This window comes from Rousettus aegyptiacus, unplaced genomic scaffold (genome assembly GCF_014176215.1).
Source record: "Rousettus aegyptiacus isolate mRouAeg1 unplaced genomic scaffold, mRouAeg1.p scaffold_m13_p_5, whole genome shotgun sequence".
Taxonomy (NCBI): domain Eukaryota; kingdom Metazoa; phylum Chordata; class Mammalia; order Chiroptera; family Pteropodidae; genus Rousettus; species Rousettus aegyptiacus.
In genome coordinates, this window is record NW_023416308.1 from 81,693,810 (window position 1) to 81,711,971 (window position 18,162).

The window sequence follows — 18,162 nt, forward strand, 5'->3', positions numbered from 1 at the left end:
CCCCCTAGGGTTGGACCACTGCTCTGCCAACACTGCCTCTGACTACATCATCTGTAAGCTCATCTTACTGAGCACTCAGCATAAGCCAGGCCTAGCAACAGGCTCAGTGAGGGTGTGCAATGAAACAGAAGTGCCCAAGGGCTCTCCTTAGCCAAGGACCAAGCCCTCACTGGGGGATGGATTGTAGAGAGAAACGTGGGCTTTGTCATGAGTAAAGCTACCTATGCACTCCCAGAGACTTACACTGTGGGGTTGCCTCTATGTGTCAGTTTCACATGGAAATTACCTGCAGGGAATCTGGATTCAGACTAAGCTGGAGTTCAAATTCAAGTTCTATTACTTACTAGAACAGCTCTCTGAGCCTTAGTTTCTTCAACTGCAAAATTGGGATGATAAAAATAGCACCTTCCTAGTAGAGTTAGGGAGAGGCTTAAACAGGTTAGGTGTGTTTTTATTTATGAAAGCACATTTAGTTTGTCCCCTATTGGTCCCAAGGTGCAGTGCCCTCTCCAGAGAACACACACCAATGCCCAGGGAGAGCCTGTGGGGTAAGGCAATAAGGCGCTGTGAGAGCCCAGTCCTCCTTGGGAGGGGCCCAGAGCTCAGAGCCAGCAGATTTAGTGCGGTTGTACAGCGTGAATGTTCCCACAGAAACATGTGTGTTTACCATGAGCCAGAGCAGTTGTGAATAAGTGCTGTCTGTGTGATGACTCATTTGATGTGCAGGGCAGCCCTGAGAAGGAGTTACATCAACATCCCCCTTATAAAGATGAAGACACTCCTCATCTGCAAGATGAGAGCTAAGTAAGCTGCCAAGGCTGTGTAGCTGCCAAGTGGGGGAGCTGTGATCTAAACCCACATAATCTGGCTCCTGGGCCACATGCCATAATCATGCCACTCTGCCCTTTGCCTTCGGGGTCACCCTCACCCCTCGCCTTCCCTGTAGTTAGAAGATTCTTCCCAGACATTTTTCCCATTTCCGTCTCCTCTCCTCTCCATTCTTCTCCTCTCCTCTTCTCTCCTCTACCCTTCTCGCTCTCTTCCCCTTCCTCCCTCTCTCTCTTGCCCCCTCTTTCTCCTTCTGTCTGTATCCTCGCCTGTCCTCTGTCTCACCTCTTTCCACCTGTATTTTCTCTCCCTCTCCCCATTCCTCTCCCCCATTTCCCCTACCTCTGCTTTCTTCCCTTCCTTCCTCTCTTTCTTTTCTCTCTCTCTCTCTCTCTACCTCAGGTAAGCGGGCTGTCTCGTATCCCTGATCTGTGCTGATAGATGAAAAAAGAGGCAAGAGAAGGGGAGCTTAGGTCATTCTGAGAAGCCCTCAGACCCACTCTGAGGAGAGCCCCGTATTCCTCAGGTGCATGCAGACCTGTTAGAACAGGAAGTGTGGCCTGGGGAACTGCCTCAGTCCCTGAGTACCTCCAGACTCTGGAAGACAAAATTGTACTTGCCTGAACTGTGGGAAACCCCAGATCCAGAAAGGCTCCCCACTCTGCTCACAGAGCAGACCCTGGAGGTAGGGCTCTATAACTCAGGCCCCAGGAGAAGACTGCACCAGCTCCTCTCTGGAATCTGGTTGTGCCTCCAGAGAAGGCAGGGGATCGAGGGAATACAGACCCTAACCCAGGTGCCACAGGCAGCCAAAGGACTCCTGAGGCCTCACTCACATTTTCTTTTCAATGGCCACAAGCTCTGAAGAACCCAGTGCTGGGGGATAGTCTGGGGCCTGGCCTAATTGTCTTGGGCTCAGAGTATGTGAGCTCAGAAAATCAGGGCCTAGGCAGCACCCACAGCAGTTTCAAGGTGAAGCAACTCTTGCCTCTGCCCCACACACCTGATGGATGCTCTGAGCAGCAACGGCTTTCTCCTTCATAGGTATGGCCCTGAGCCCCCTGAGAGGACCATGAGGGTACAGCTCCAGTTTGAAGAGCCCCAGAAAGGATGTCTCTTGCTCCACAAAGAGAGGTACAGGTGGTAAAAAAAAAAAAAACCCACAGGATGGAAAAGTTTGATATGAAACTTACGATGTGAGTGCTGGAGTCAGCCAGGAGGGGACAGTTGGTGAGTGTTGGACACCACTGGAGCCTGGGGGTGTGGGGAGCTCAACATGGTGGCAGGAGTGAGTGGTGCTAAGATTGGAGGGGGGCTGTTGCTGGGTGACAAAAGTGATACCAGCTGGAGGGAGCTCAAGAGTAGTCTACTCTGGAGGTGCCAAGGGTCTGAGAGATCTGAAACACTCTCAACCTCATGTCTGGGTAGGGGGGTGGGCAGGAGGCTCCCACCCTTGCTGGGACAAGGCTGTATGAAGTCTGCCCCCCGGAGCCAGGTACAGAGATGAGGTTTGCTCATGAGATTCTAATTAACTTCTTTCTGAGTTTTAGCTGCACACATGAGTGTGTGTGTGTGTGCACGCGCGCGTACGCTCGTGATTCATCTGATTATTTTTTCATGATAAACCAGACTTGACCAAGTATTTTTTTTTCTGGACCCACTCACCTTCGTATTATCCTATCTTTATTCATTTGTTTTTAGGCAATCAGCTAAATATCGACTTACAGGCTGATAGCATTCTCTCACTGGGATTTTCACCACAGGTGATGCAGTTACAGCTACAAAGCTTCTTTCCTCAACCTGCCCTCACTTGGTGGCAGTATTCCCAACTTGTGCTGGGAATCGCTGAGTGCCAGTTTAGTCTGGCCATAACTATCTCTGACAGCTTTCAGAGACAGAGCAATGATCTCCGTGCAGAGAAGAGTTTCCCAGTCTGGAATGTCTCGTGATTCTGACCATGGCCCCTGAGTGTCTCAAGATGTGGGGCATGGTTTCCGGGACCATGCCCAGGAGTAGAGAGGACCCATGTGATATTTCACAATGGACCCTGCAGCAGTGTCAAGATTAGACTCAAACTTCTTTCCAAACACAAACTCTGTGGTCCAACTTCAGACTAAGGAGTGGGGATATAAGCAGCTGCCATATTCCACGGGTCTCCGGCCCCTTGTTAGGGTATCTCTGATACCAGGAAGGCACGAGGGGAGACGGGGTGCCCTGGGCTGGTTGGAGAAAAAGGAGACTTGCGCACAGCTACAGTATAAGGCCATCCACGTCTCTGCCATCCATGTGCCCCAGGCTGAGGATCAGGCTGTTGCAGACTCTAACGGTTCATGTTCAGTGCTCCCTGGCTCCCCTGTACCCCAATCCTCTGTAGTGCTACAGCCCCAAGGAGAACCAGGCCAGGATCATTCATGCTCTATAGTTAACTAAGTTTCTCCTATGTAGTGGCTGGGGTGGGGTGGGGGCTGGGGGGTGGGTCAGGCTTTTCCTGGGTTTCCACTAGGGGTTGCAAATCCTTTCCAGGTGCACAATCCCTGGCCTCCAGTAGCCATTCCAGCCCCATCTCAGTTGCCTTGCTAGAGAGAGCTGGTCTCCTCTCTGTTCCCTTCCCCACTATTGGATCCACACCCACCAAGGCAAGGCTCTTGGGCCCTTCTCAGGGGTAGCTCTGGACTGCTGTGAAACTTCCTAGGTGAAGGGTCTGCAACTCAGGACCTCATGATGGTGAGGTCATGGTGACTCTAGCTCATGTAAGCACAGTACTTCAAAGTGTAGTTCTCAGCCTCAGGCCTGCCCTGTGAAATAGGCCATTCCCATTTCCTAGATTAGAATGGTAAGAATGTAATAAGCGGAGCCATGATGCTGGACCTGGAATGTTCCATGCCATGTTGAGGTGAGGAAGCCCTCTGGCAAGGTCTGGTTGGGCAGAGTGGGGCTGGGGTCCTCTTCAAAGGCCAGTTCTGTTTGTGGGGTCTTTCAAAGTCTGGCTGCCTGACTTTGAGTCTATCTCATTGTGAGTGAATTAATTGTTGCACAACCTAGAGTGGTGAGACAAGTTAATTACATAATTACTGCAAAATGACATGTTATTTCATGGCTGCAATATGGTAACTCTGTTGGAAACAATTGTAATTGCCCAGAAACTGCATTCAAGTGGCTCCGTTATCTCTGGATAACCATGTAATTAACTTGTGTTACAACTTTATTTGCAGCAAACTCTGAAGTTAGGAGTTGGAGACTTTGGGGATAGATATGGTCATCTGAGACCTAAGGGCCCAGGGAGGGTCTGGCATTGGGAGCTCTGCTATAATCCAGGAAAACAATTTGCTTTTTCATGTCAAGCAAGGAAAATTCCTCATTACAGACCCCAGCCCTCAAACTCATGCCCTCAGACTCATTCATAACCTCACATGGTCACATACAGGCAGTTCCCTAGTTCCACCAGACTTATGTCACACAAAAGTACCCACAGCAACTGGGAACTGGCTCTCTGCCTTTCTTCTGTCTCACGAACATGGGTGCAGTTCCTTCTTAGGAGGGGGAGGTCCCAAAGTTGAGAACTCCTACCCCAGGATCCTTGGTCCTTACAATCCCTTCCCACAGACTGGGCCACTGGCCACAAAATAGCAACGTGGAAACGAAGGCTCCTCCAAGTGCCCACAAGAGCCCAGTCACCCTCCCACTTCACTCAAAGTGGAGGAGAAGGCCTGGGGACAGGGTGACATGAGCTCTGAGCCCTGCCTTGCCCTGGCAGCCAGTTCCCTATCCAGGAGCAGCCAGAGGTTGGTTGGCTTTGCTCTGTGGCCAGGATAAAAAGTCTCTGGGGAAGGAGTGAGTGGCCCAATGGTGGAGGCAGCCTATTCATATAGTCTTCCCTGTCCAGGCTTTGGACCCAAGAAGCCCCTTTTTAAATACTGTTCAGTGATACCTTTTCAGTTCCAGGTTCTGGGCTTGGTACTTGGCTGCAGCCAAGACAAGACAGCACTCCTGCTGCCCTGGGTGAGCCTGACTCAGCCAGTAGACAGAAAACGTCTTGGGTGTCTGCCTGTCTCGCTATCTTCTGGCCTGCATTGAGTGCCTGCCAGCTTGCCTGTCTCTCCCCGCCTATCTCTGCCTACACACCCATCTATTTGTGTGTCCATCTTTCCTGCCTGCCAGCACATGCATCTGACTGTGTCCACTGGCTCATCTGTCTCTGACTCTCCAGACTCATCACAGTGGTCCCGTGTCCGCTGGAGGGAATTGGCCTGTCCCAGGTCTCTCTGCAGTGTTTGTCCTCATCATGATGTGCTCTGTTTGTTTTCTTGGCTTTCTCCCTCCTCCTCAAGGGCACAGACTGTGTCCAATTCATGATTCATTCTTGGGTCTGGTGCTTGCAGCACAGGGCTGAGACAAAGTGGATTAAGGTTTGCCGGTTGAATGAACGAAAGCATCCAGCCTGTGTGGGCTATTACAGAGGAACAGGATTGTTCTCACTCACCCAGAAGAGTAAAAAGCCAGGCCCCAGGTTGGGCCCAAGCTGCTTGGAAGAGACAGCAATCACTGTCCATCACCCCGAAAGTGAAGACAACTTTCAAGATGGTACTTGCATGGTGAGGGGCTCAAGATTTGGGGTCCTACTGTGGAGGAAGTTAGAGCTGGGTCACTGTCTGGGCAGTCAGGGGGATCTCACTGGTGGGATATAACACAAAAACTCAGGGAAAGGAGGGTTTTATCTTGCCTCTCTTTATCTTAGGGGCCTGCTCAGAGCCAGAGGGATACCCCAGTAACCACTTCTGGCTGTAATGTGTTTGAGGTTGTCCCCTTTCTCCAGTTTCTTCCCCTTAAAGCCCACCTGGAGCACCCCATGCTCTGCTCCATGCCTCCCCCAAAGGACAAGAGGAGGGCCCTGCCCACTCCCAAGCAGAGGGGAGGAGCCCAGGTCTATAAGTCATGTGAGCAACGCAGAATAACCTCCCCGGAAACATTCATAAGTTTAATCCACGCCAGTAATAAAATCGCATTACATTTTTCATAAAATAAATGTTCCCATTTATATACAGAAGACAGACTGTACAGGCCCAGCCTGGCCCCAGGAGGGGTTACACACAGATGGGCAGTAGTGGAGGAAGGGCCATCCCTTCCATCAAGGATGGAGAAGTTCTAATTGGCAGGAGAGCGGCTGGCCGGCCAGGTGGGTGGGCAGGCGGGCAGACGGACAGATTGGCCTGGAGGCCAGGCTCTGGGCGTTACTGAACCTGGGAGTCAAAGGTGCCATTGAGCTGTCCCTCCTCATAGTCCATCTGACACAAGATCATGTTGTTCTTCAGGAAGAATTTGTCTCCCACGCAAAATCTGGAAAATCCAAGCAGGAGAGAGAGGCCATGGAGGGGTCCCAGTGGCCAGGACATGTGGGAAGTGAGGTCCTGGGGAGCTTGCTCCTTGGTCACTCCAGAGGGGATCCCCAAAAGTCCCTGGGTCAGCCCCGCTCTCAGCCAGGCCCTGCAGCCCGGGAATAGGACAGATAGACAAGCCTGGGCCACAGGACTTCCACAGTCAGGTCCCTTGTGGAGGAGTGGAGTTCATAGGAAAGCATAGAAATAACCTACCCCAGTCCCAGAAAGGGAGAGAGAGAGAGAAGGAAAAAGAAACAGGCAAAGATCCATAGAGGAGAGAGATGGAGAGAGGTAGAGATGGGAAGGAGGAAAGGATAAAAATGGTTGATTTTTCCATTCCCTCTGTCCCCTTCCCCAACTTAAGAGGGTAGCTCAGTGAAAGGTACTCTTTCTCTAAACTGAATCTATGGGTTTCCTGGAGCATCCTTCCAGGAGCAGGTGACTCTGTCCCACCATCTTACCCCCTATCTAGAAAAGGCTCTGCTTTGGCCCCCCGGCCCCCCTCGAGTATTGGAGGATTCAGCCCTTTCTCCAAAGACGTCCCCAGGTTGGCTGAGGCCTTTAGTGGGACCTCAGGGTTATGGGCCCAGTCGCAGCAGATCCTAGGCAAACCACCAGATGGCGCTGCAACTTCGCTGAGCCCTCCCTGCTGCAGGTCTTGCTGTAGCCTCAGCCAGACTGGTGTTCCCTGCACGTCCCTCTGGACCTAGCCCTTTGGGAATTCTTGTATAAGCTCTTTCCTGACCTGGGGACTCCTGAGAAAAGGATCTGCCTTCTGGTGCCAGGCCCCCAGTCAGAAGGGTCCCCGGGGCCTCCCACAGGGCTAGGGCACTAAGCAGCGGCTAAAAGACCAGAAAGGAGGCTGGCCTGGAACCAGAATCACAGGAGAGGGGGCAGCAGTGAGGGGCCAACCCCTGAAGGCATTTCGTCCTCCTGGAACCCCCTCCTCTCACTAGAATGTACATGCACGCACATGCACTTGGTATACACACAAGGGCACAAGGCATGTGTACAAAACCCTTGCACATGCACATTTAAAACATGCATGCACTCATCATGCACACAGATCACGCACATACCCTCATTTGTATATGGAGACCTAGAATAGAAACATGTTTGCACGTGCATATTAATTCCATTCTGAGGACATACCCAGATGGACATGGGCATTTAAAAATACACACATGCTCATGACTCACAATGCGTGTACACAGCAAGCTCATGCATGTTCAAGTCCATTACATTTGCACAGAAATGTGCTCCACAAACATGCGCACACAGTACTGGAGCATTCACATTTGACTATAAGACTTAGGCACATATAAACCACATGTATGTACACGTCACGGCGTGCACCTGCGGCCATATGCACACGCAGAACCCACATGTGTATGCAGGCCTCCACAGCACTCTTGGTCTGTCCCAGCAGGAGTCACCTAGGGTCCAGTAAGCGTGTTGCTACAAGTCTAGCACTCACCTCTGGTTGCAAAGCTGGCAGGCAAAGCAGTCGAGATGATACACATTGTCCCGGGCCCGCATCACCATCTCGAAGGCTGGGATCAGCTTGCTGCAGGCGGCGCAGTTTCCTGTGGTGCCGAAGAGCCTGCAGAGAGCAGGGTACAGAGGGCTCAGGAGCCTGCGAGGGAGCTTGGGGTAAGGAAGTCGCAGGGGAGTTCCTCCACCTCTGGCACCACCTGTCTCCCATCTCTGTGGGGCTTAGCAGGTAAGCCTCGGCAAGAAGATGGCTCAGTGGTTAGGAGCACAGATAGTAGAATTTAAATTCTGCGAAGAAATCGGCTTTCAGAGAAATCAATATATCCACTCATGAAGGAGCTCAGGTGTCAGCTGACACTATTTATCCCAACTGGGCTGACAAGGGTCTTGGCCCCCTCCCAGGTTCCCACTGTGGTCCCTTAAGCACTGAGGCCCACCAGGAGAATACTGGGCTGGACCTTGGGCAGAACTCCAGATTTATACAAGCCAGATTTAAGAGGCAATCTGACAATCATGGGCTGTTGTTCTCAGGCAAGTCACTGAGCCTCTCTGAGCCTCATTTATTTCAATTATAAAACAGGGACCTAAATACCTTCACAGTCTTGTCGTGAAAACTTTGGTAAACTCTCAAGTCACAACTCATGTAGTAAACATTTATATAGTGTTTGCTATGTGCCAGGTACTGTTCTAAGGGCTTTACAAAGATCAACTCATTTACTCCTGATGACCCTATGAGGAGGTCTTTTTCACTTGTGACTCACTGTGTGACTTGCCTAAGTCCTTTTTTCCTTTCCCTGGACCTCAGTTCATCCTTCTTCGAAATGGGGATGCTGAACTAGAGGATTCTGTTCAAAGATGCTTCTAAAACAGGATTGATGTCAAAAGGAAGTTCTAAGGACTTCTGGCACAATGCCTCTTTGAAGCAGACAACCCTTCTATTAGCTGCTGGTTGCAAAGCTCTAGGGATGTGAGCTCGCTCCATCCCCCATGCAGGCCAGTCCTTGGCTGGAGGTTCCAATGGCCTGAGCTAGCAAGTGTGTACATCACTCATACTCCTAGCTTCTTTTCTGCACACTGGAAGAGCAAGTCCCAAGTGAGACAAGGGGCTAGAGATGGGTGGGAGGCCCCTCTAATCCCTGATTTGTCCAGCTCAAGCTCAGGCGCCTGCAGCCAAGCTTGGCTCCATTATTCATCAGTCCAAGCTGCCTGGTGGCTCAGATTAAGGTAGACAAAGACTGCGCCACAGCATCTGCCTGCCAAGAGGGGCCTTTCTTACCATCAGTCCAATGAGCAGGCTGCAGAGGGGCAGGCTCTAGACAGCTATTTTCTGGGCCTGAGCAGCTCAAGGAAGCCCCACCCCCACCCTGGCCCACTGGCCAACCTGGCCCCAAAGTCATCCCTTAGCCTCTGCCAGAGCCCAGGAAAATACCTTCAGGCACCAGTAGCTGGCCAGGCCCAGAATGTATGTGGGTGCTTCAGCTCTGCTGACAAGCCCATCCTGCACTGTGGTCCTCCCTTTCTGCATTCTGTAAACTCGTCAGTTTGTCTGCCACTGCCCCACAACTGGTAGGTTTGGCCTCCAGCTGATGTCCTAAACCTCCAGACTTGGAGGACTTTTGCAGGTCATCGAAGGGTGAGTCCCGAGGAGTATCCTTTCTTTAACCCCTCCTTCCACCTCAGCCTCTCTCCTCCAGCTACAGGCAGGAGCCCTGAGTCACAGATCATGGCTTACTCCACAGCTTAAAAGACAAAACTAAAAACAAAACTCCTACAAAAGGTGGAAGTTAATAGAGAAAGTGCAGGCAGGTAAATCTTAAGCTCTTTGGGGGAAGCAGGGGAACCTCTGCTGATAACCCCACCCCCCAACATGCTCACACCTGAGCATTGGGAGCCCCAAGAAGCTCTCGTTCTGACCTATTAATTAACGCAATGTGTCTTTCTTTTTTTGCAAGGCCCAACCACTACCCAGCGGCCTGTGTGAGAGCCAAATGCAGATGCTGGGTCTCGGCCAAGGCCCCTACTCTGTGGCCTCCTTCCAGCCTTGCTGATGTCATAGATGGTCTAAGGGAGGATTAATTGGGGGAGGCAGCCCTGGGGGAATAGGATCCAGGCTGTGGGGGAGGGTGGGTTAGATCTCTGAGGAATGCAAGGCAAGAAACCTTACTCTTTTCACAACTTCACAGAGGAGTAAACTGAGGCTCAGAGCAGGTTAGAAGCCAAAAAATTTAAAGCAAGTTCAAACCAAGTTCAAACCAAGGTCTTTCAGCTCCAACATCAGTGGTCCTTCTTCCAGGGTCTGGCTATCTGTCAGGCTCCCCCAGGCTTCAAGGTATCTAATCCCAGGGTCTGCCCAGAAAGGGGGAAGCTTGGCACTGGGGTGAGGTAGGAAGGAGGACCCAGGGCAGTCAGGGCTTCCCCACCTGCTCCTGGAAGCCCCTCTGAGGACATCCCTTCCAGATTCCAGGGACGGAGTGGGTCAGTAGCACCTGACAAAGGCAGGGGCAGGGCCAGCCTGGTGTCTTCAGGAAGCTCGTCTCCGGTGCCTACGGTAACGAATGCCCGTCCAGGACCTGTGCTGGCCACTGAGTCCCAGGAGAAGATGCGGCCCTGCCCTAGGGGGTGTCTCGGAAAGCAAGGCAGGGCCAGGACAGTCTGAGATGAGCACACAGCAGGCTGTGTACTTTTGGTCCTAGGTTGAAAGCCAGGGTAGGGCCACGCTGGGTGCTGGAGGATGGGGGCTCCCTGAGAAGAAGGGCCAAGTGGCAGGAGGTGGCCCACCTCAGGTAGTCGCGGCGACACAGGATGAGGTTTGCCTTGGTGTAGAGGGTGGAGCCCACTTCGCCAAGGCGGCAGTCACAGCAGGCGCACTTGAGGCAGTCCTCGTGCCAGTACTTGTCTAGTGCCTTCAGCAGGTAGCGGTCCTTAATCTTGCGGTTGCAACCTGCACAGCCCTTCTGCTTCCCTTTGGGCTGGACGGACAGCATCGGCACGCCTGCAGATGGACAGACAAGAGACAGATGGACATGAGGGTGCCCTGCAGCTCTGGGCCCTCTAGGAATGAGAGACCACTGCTTCTCCCTGCTTCCCGCTTCAGGAGCCTTCGCTTTCTCCCCAGCAACTCCGTCCCTGGTCTTAGGTCCTGTCCTTGGGGCCGCATGGCATAGCCTGTACCCCTGCCCTGTGAAAGTCTCTCCGAAAGCTGCAGGCAGCACTGGGGAGCCCCATGTCTGCTCTGCTGCAGGGCACACACGTAGTCCCAAGACCTGGTCCCCTGAGCTGTTTGAACCCCATTCAGCCACCGTCCCTTCTACGGTCTGATCTATGGGAAGCCTGAAGCCCTCCTTATGCAGCTACCATCTCACTGGCTCTTTCTGCAGCCCTAAGAATGAAATCTCGTAACAAGTGTGGGGTCCACCAGAACTCCCAGATTTTTTTTTTTTTTTTTGCCACCTCAAGACTTCCTCAGAATACTTGTGTGTTTATCCATTTTAACCCAAAACGTCAGACTACGACCTCTTGGTCTATTTGTACAGAACTTTGGAGGTGTCAAGAAGACAGTAAGATGCCCCTTTGACACTCCCAGGAGGGGGCAGGAGCTCTGGAGCTCCCGGCAGGTACCTGCGGGAGGCAGGTGGGCCTGGCCTAGTTGGGGCTCTCTCCAGGAATGCTTCCAGCTAGATTCAAACTTCTGACCTACTGTTGCCCAAGGGAGAGGAGGTGCCCAGCATCTGGATCCTTGCTCCTCCTACCAGGATAAGAATCTCTAAGCCACTGGCCAACTCCCAGGGCCCATATGAGATTCTCAACATATAAGAAAATGCCAAGTATAAAGGGCTGGAATCTCAGCCTGGTATTCATCGGAAGGAGGGGCGGACCTCACAGCAGGCAAGCGTGTGCATCACTCATACCCCATGCACACAGGTGCAGAATACAGGTGTATGCATGCATGTGCACAGAGGCATGAGCTCCTAGCCCCTGGCTCTGGGGCCACAAGGAATGACCGCAGGGAGGGAAAGTTCAGGAGGAGATGGGGACAGATGTTAGGAGTCATCTGGGAGCCTAGACATTTACGTGGAGCCCTGAGTTTGGAGAAGACAAGGCTTAGAGGGGAGTGCGGGGAGTCTTAGAGCCCCAACTGGGATGGGGGAGGGGAAGGAGAGGTGCCTGCAAGCCTTTCAGGAAGGTGGTGGAGATGGGGTGTTCCTCTCCTGACCAAGGCTCAGGTGGATGGAGGGGCTGACTCTGGAGGAAATGGCCCACCCCTTTCTGCCTCCCTGGCTTTCCAACAAGTCCCTGAAGTTTGACCTCCTTCTGGCCCCATCCTTTCCAAGGGATCCCTGCACTATCCAGAGCTCTGGGTTCAGCTCCCGTCCCCTGGCATTCCTCCTCCCACCCCCACTGCTCCCAGCCCAGAGTTCGAGCTCCTTGATTTTCCTTCCTGATTCCAGGTGTGATCCTTCCTCAGCCTTCAGGGGAGAACCACAGCCTCCAAAGGGCCTCAGTCTCAAAATTCACAGGTGTCAGGCCAGATGGACCCTCAGAGTTCTTCTAGGCAAATGGTCTCATTCTACAGAGGGGGAGACTGAGGTTCAGATGGTTCAAGGAGCTAGAGTAGGCCACTAATTAAGCTGACTCTGGGGGCCTTTACCCCCTCCTGTGCTCTTTCTCAGCCTCATTGCCTCTGAAGACTTCTCTTGGAGAAGGGGCGTCCCTTGGGTGCAGGGGGTCCTCCCGCACCCAGGAGCAGCAGGACAGGTGAGGGCAGGGAGGAGGCATCACGGGCTGCTTTGGGCTCTCTCTTTCCTCCCTCCTATAGTCCCAACAGGGCTGTCTGTTAGCTGGGAAGTTTACTGCCTAATTTCCTTAATACAGCTCTAAAGGTTAATTGGTCTGAGAGAATTATGGGGCTCAGAAACACTCTGTCCTCAGGCCTGCCCGTGTCTTCTCTGGCACGGTGCAGCCCAGTCACAGCTCTGAGGAGCCCATGGAGGCCACTGGGGGATCAGGCACCCCTGAGAGCTAAGGAGGTACTGAGGGGCTCCTTCCAAAGCCTGGCCTACAGAAAGGAACCTGGCCTACAGAATGGGGAAGGGGTCACAAAAGCTGGATGTGGGAAAGTCTGGGGCCCCCAGTATGGGACTACTATCTCTGGGGCCTGTGGAGGGAGCACCCCAGCAGTATAGTCACTAATTTTGAAAATCTCAGGCTAGTCCTCTAGTATAGGCTCCACTGGTGATTTTGCTTTGCTCACCCGGGCTGGTGGCAGGCCTGGCTCCCTCCCCAGCAGCAAGAGTTCTACATTTGTGTTATCACTGGTGGGGCAGGGAGAGAGGCTGTGGCTGTGGGTGGCTGGAACATCCATACTCAGGGGATATGCCCAGCCTATTATGTCATACCTCCAAATGATGGAGGAGTCTCAGCACTGGGAGCATCTGCCCTGCTCCATCTTCCTCTGGCTTGGATCCTGGACAGGCTGGCTGGCCTTCCAGGCTCAGGCCCCAGAATGCCTGCCTGCTGAGCCTGCAGCGCTATGAACTATAGCACTAGCCAGTAATTCCATCACCAGTGGGACCTGGCACCTAGAGGACCCAGGGAGGCCAGGACAAGCAAAGCCACAAGCTGCTCCCCTGTTCCCCGCCCCCTGCCTGTGCCCAGGGTCGGCCTGGCACACAACTGACACTTGTAGACCTAGGCACCCTGCTCTAGGATGCTGAACTCTGCTTCCTGGGCCCTGGAGAACTCTTAAGAGGCTTCATGGCTTCTACCAGTGTCTGATTTCTACGGACACACAGAACACCAGGGCCAGTCTGGCTGAGGACGTCAAAGCATCTGGAGGCCTTGAGCTTTCTCTGCCTGGAAAGGCTGAGGTCCTGGGAGAAGTCTTATCCCTTTCTTCTTCGTGGACCCCACCGCTGCCCCCCCCCCCCCACCACACACACACTGTATTCGCTCTGCCTAGGCTAGTCCAGGAGATTTGAAAATATTCTTGGAAATGTAAGGAGGCTCTAAGGGGGCATCTATGGGCTCCTGCTTCCCAGAGGGTCCAGGCTCTCCCTCCTGCCCTGCCTCCCCAGCCCCCACTGAATCTGCAGGCAGGCCTTGCAGACACCTCTTCCCCGCCTCCCTCTCCTGCCTGGCTCTGGGAGCTGAGCCTCGGGCCATGCACTTTCCATTAAGGAGATAGCATCCCTTTGCTGAAGTCCATTTGGGATCCATTTTAGTGTTATCTAAAAATCAAATCTACATGGTAATCCTTTTAATGTACTCCTGACTTTAGAAAAAAACAGCTTTGCGCTTCTTCAGGAAAGGTTTTAAAGCATTACCCAGTAATTACTACTCACCCATGAAAACACTGATATTTTACAATGGATGATGTTTGCGACTGCCTGCACGCGCTGGCACCTGCTCAGATGCACACCGCGGACCTGGCAAAATAAACTGGTTCACTCGGCCCACGTGTTTCCCTCAAATCTCGGGGTGTGACGGGGACGTTTGAGGGGAGACAGGCCAAATCCCTACCCTGCCTCTACCCTGGGTGGGCTGATGGTGGAAGGAGGCAGCCTCTTAGTCTGACTCATCCAGCTGTCAGACACTACCCTCAGCTCTCTAATCTGGGGAAAAGCCAGACAGTCCGGGAGACTGCGAGGGACTGCCAGAGGTCATTTGGCTCTTCTTGCATCCTACTTCCACCCAGGAGAGAAGCTTTCCTCTTCACATGGACACCCCAGGTGGTCTGCCAGCCATACTCAAGTCCATAGCAATTCCTATCCCACCTATCCCAGGCCGGGCCGCCTTTCAGATCCAGCAGGTGGATGTCTCCAAACTGCCAAGCCCTCTGGCTCCTGGTCCCAACAATGCCTCCAACTTGGACAGCAGACTGAGCCTGGTTGTGAAGCACTCCCACCATCTCCCAGCAAGCTCCTCTGCCTCAGAATGTCCACCCCACCCAGACCCAGGTCATACTAGGCCTGGCCTGTGCCTCACCTACTGGCAGTCCCTGTGGCCACCCTTGGCAACTCCATCCGGCATTTGAAGTCCCCTCCCACATGCCAGTGTGTCCTGCTTGGCACTGCTGGATCTGCTCCCGGCAGGATCCTGGAATAACATCCCCTTCCATCCTGTAAATGGATCTTGTTTGCCTCTGTCTCGGGGCCCTTTCTCCACACTGCTCCAGGCACTGATGCCTTCCTTGTCCTGCCTATTGCACTTTCCTGCAAAGGGCAGTCACCACTGAGTCAAAGAGCACAGACCTTGAACTCAGAGTTTACTTTCCAGTCTGGGAACTGTGTCAAGTAGCTGGAGGGCCTGGGGGCAAATCCTGCCTCCTTTCTGACCTGCATCTGTGTAATGGGGCCGTCAGAGTCTCTTTCTCTACAGACTGCGGTGAAGCCACAGCACAGACACATCCGGAGGGGACCAACGAACAGGAACGGGCAGTACTAGTAACATGCTCTCCAAGTCACCTGCCTTCCCTGCTCTGACACTTGTTTTCTTTTTCCTTTAACTTTTTATCTTGACATAATCTCAAATTTGGAGAAAATTTTCAAGAATAGAAAGAATTCCTGTATATCCTTTACTCAGATTCCCTAAATATGAACATTTTACCATATTTACTATCTAGCTATCTACCTACCTACCTACCTACCTACAATATTTTTCCTGACTCACTTGAAAGTTGATTTTAGAGATTAAGCCCCTATACCCTTCGATACTTTGGTGTGTATTTCTCAAAAGCAAGGACATTCTGTCACACAAGCACAGTGCAATGATCAAAACCAGGAAATTATCATTCACATAATACTATTATCTAATCTACAGACCTCATTCAGATTTTACCAATGTCCCCAAATAATATTTTTTTAAGGCAAATTAAAATTCTGGATCATGCATTGCATTCAGTTGTCAAGTTTAGTCTACTTAAATCTGCAAGAATTCTTTAGCCTTTCTTTGTGCTTCATAGCACTAGCATTTTTGAAGAGAACAGGCCAGTTATTTTATGAAATACTTTTCAATTTGGGTTTGTCTGACACCTTTGACTATGACTTTAACTCTTCTGTGCCTCAGTTTGCTTTGTTATAAAAGGAGTGTGAAAAGAGCACTCATCTCATAGAGTTACCATGAGGAATAAAGGAGTTAATACACATGAAGTGTTCAAGACTAACTGGACCTGGCAGTCAAAAGTTAGCTCTGATTAGTGTCACCCCATTCAGCACATGAGAAAGGATGACCTAAGTCACAGTTCCATCTCAGGTCCCTAAAATAGTGATGGGGTGCTTATTTCGAGGAAAACAAACTGATATGAATGTGTCACCACGGTTAGAATCACACAGGCACCAGATAGAGTTCAGCATTACTCAAAGGACAATCTAGTGGTCACTGCAAACCTGTGCAGAAAGTAGTCAGCCCCATCGGTCTGACAGGCTGCTTCAGCGTCCAGTCAAGTGGGAAGGGGTTGCTGTGGCAGCTCAGAGGGTAACGGCTCGCGTCAGGTCCCTTTGGCAGCTCAGAAGCAAGCCCAGAGGGTGCAGGCAGGTGTGGCCTTGCTATTTCTCACAATCTCTTCCTGGGCTTCAGTACTTAGGTTCCAAACCTGTGCTCACACAGCACAACACAGCTGCCCAATGCAGTTCCGGGGCTTCCCTTTCTCCCCATGGATGTTTTCCCTCCTTTGGGGCAGGCAGGGAACCTGGCTTTCCCAGGGCTAAGGGCTATCTGCAGGAAGATAATGCTGATGGAACAATTAGTAGTGCTCAACTTCTAAGCGCTTGGCTCACAATTGCCTTATGAAATAGGCACCGTTATCATTCCCATTTTAATAATAGGGGAAAATGGGGGCACAAGAAAGGTTATGATTTGTCGTGAGTGACATGGTTAGTATGGGACAGAGCTGGGATTTGAACCCTGGCAGCCTGTCTTCAGGGCCCAAGCACTGGAACCACCTGCTATGCTGCCAGCCTGTGTGCTGCTAACCTCTGCCATGCTACAGGCCTAGGCACGAGGCATTACAGAGATCAGGAAACAAAGAGGGTACGCAGATACAGGACACAGATACAAATACACACAGCAGCACACAAATACTTATACAGGTACACGTTATCATACACACGTAAACAAGGTCCACAGGACGCAGGACTGTGCCTGTTTATTCTCCTCGCCACAATTTAATTCTACTACCCAGTACATTGTTAGATATAGTAGCTACTCAGTAAACTGCATGAAAATGTATATGCATGCATCCAAGCACACACATACATGAGTGTGCTCGTGTAAATACACACACACATATGCATGAGCAGTCACCTGCAACTTTACTGTTTTTTGGAAAAATTACATTTCCAAAGTGGATTGTAGCTCAAAATGAAGCTCTGATTTGAACAAAACCCACTGTAAGAAGCCTGACGTTCTGTTCTCTGTTCAAGTTTCCCAAGGAAGTGGGAGAGCATGAGCCCCCTAGGTTTTGTCCACATGGTCCCATGTAGGGTGGTGGAAGTTACCCAGAAAGTCCCATAATCGTCATACCCACTTCAGCTGCTGGAGCAAGGGGACGGCCTTCAGGAATCTGGGTCTCTACCACTTGCAAGGTGTCTGTACCTACCTGGGCACATGTCCGGGCCTGGAACGGCAGAGTAGAATCCTAAACGGAGCCAGCCAGCAACCCCTCCTCAGCATCAATCCCATTTAATAAGGAAATTTGAAAGTGTAATCTAATTCTGCAGAATCTCTTTAAATCTCGTTTTCTCAGAAGTAACTTCAATTCACACGGACACATCCAGCCTTGTGAGAAGGCCTCCATTTCACACCAGTTTTATCTCCACAATTTCTCGTCTCACTGCACTCCTATCCCAGGGCCTCACCATGTGGCAGGCGAGGCCTGAACTAATAGCATTTCCTACTCATTTAGAATCAAAAGTCAACGTGAACAACTGTTGAAATGCGCGCCTACAGCCACCTAGAGCACGCTCATTACTCCCCCTCGGCGCACCCATTTGCAGGTGGTATGCTTATTGGGTCAGATGAGGGAGAGAAGCAGGCCTCCTGCGGCCTCCAACTCCCCACTGGGGTCAGCGAGGGAGGCTGGGAGGCTCTGCTCATGGGGTGGTGGTCAGCTAAGTGGGTGGACTTGCCTATTTCACTCTGAGACTGCCCCTGATGGGGGTCTGAGAGAAGAAGCAGGCAATGTAGATGCTAAGACTATGGACCCTACACACAGATGGCCTCAGCTTAAATTCTGGCCCCACCACTTCCCAGCTCTGCCTCAGTTTACTCACCTGCTAGATGAGGATAGCCTACTTTAAAAGATTATTTTGAGGATGAAATTAGGTAGTAGACATGAAGTACTTATAACCTTTGACCAGTAGCTTTAAAAAATCGGTCCATAAAACATATATATATATATATATATATATATATATATATATATATATATATATATATGTATGTATGTATATCTTAAGACCTAACAATT

General features: G+C 51.5%; 1 protein-coding gene across 1 annotated transcript in view; it reads right to left on the reverse strand.

Moving 5' to 3' along the window:
• Nucleotides 1–5,792: 5,792 nt before the first annotated feature.
• The window catches only part of LMO1 (LIM domain only 1), a 39,342-nt gene continuing 26,972 nt past the window's right edge, over nt 5,793–18,162 (reverse strand). The window contains exons 3-5 of the mRNA XM_016147326.2: nt 10,476–10,689; nt 7,681–7,806; nt 5,793–6,162 (exon numbers count right to left, since the gene is read on the reverse strand). Of these exons, the coding sequence (XP_016002812.1) occupies nt 6,057–6,162; nt 7,681–7,806; nt 10,476–10,689 (446 nt within the window). The 3' untranslated portion in view covers nt 5,793–6,056. The remainder of the gene's footprint in view (nt 6,163–7,680; nt 7,807–10,475; nt 10,690–18,162) is intronic.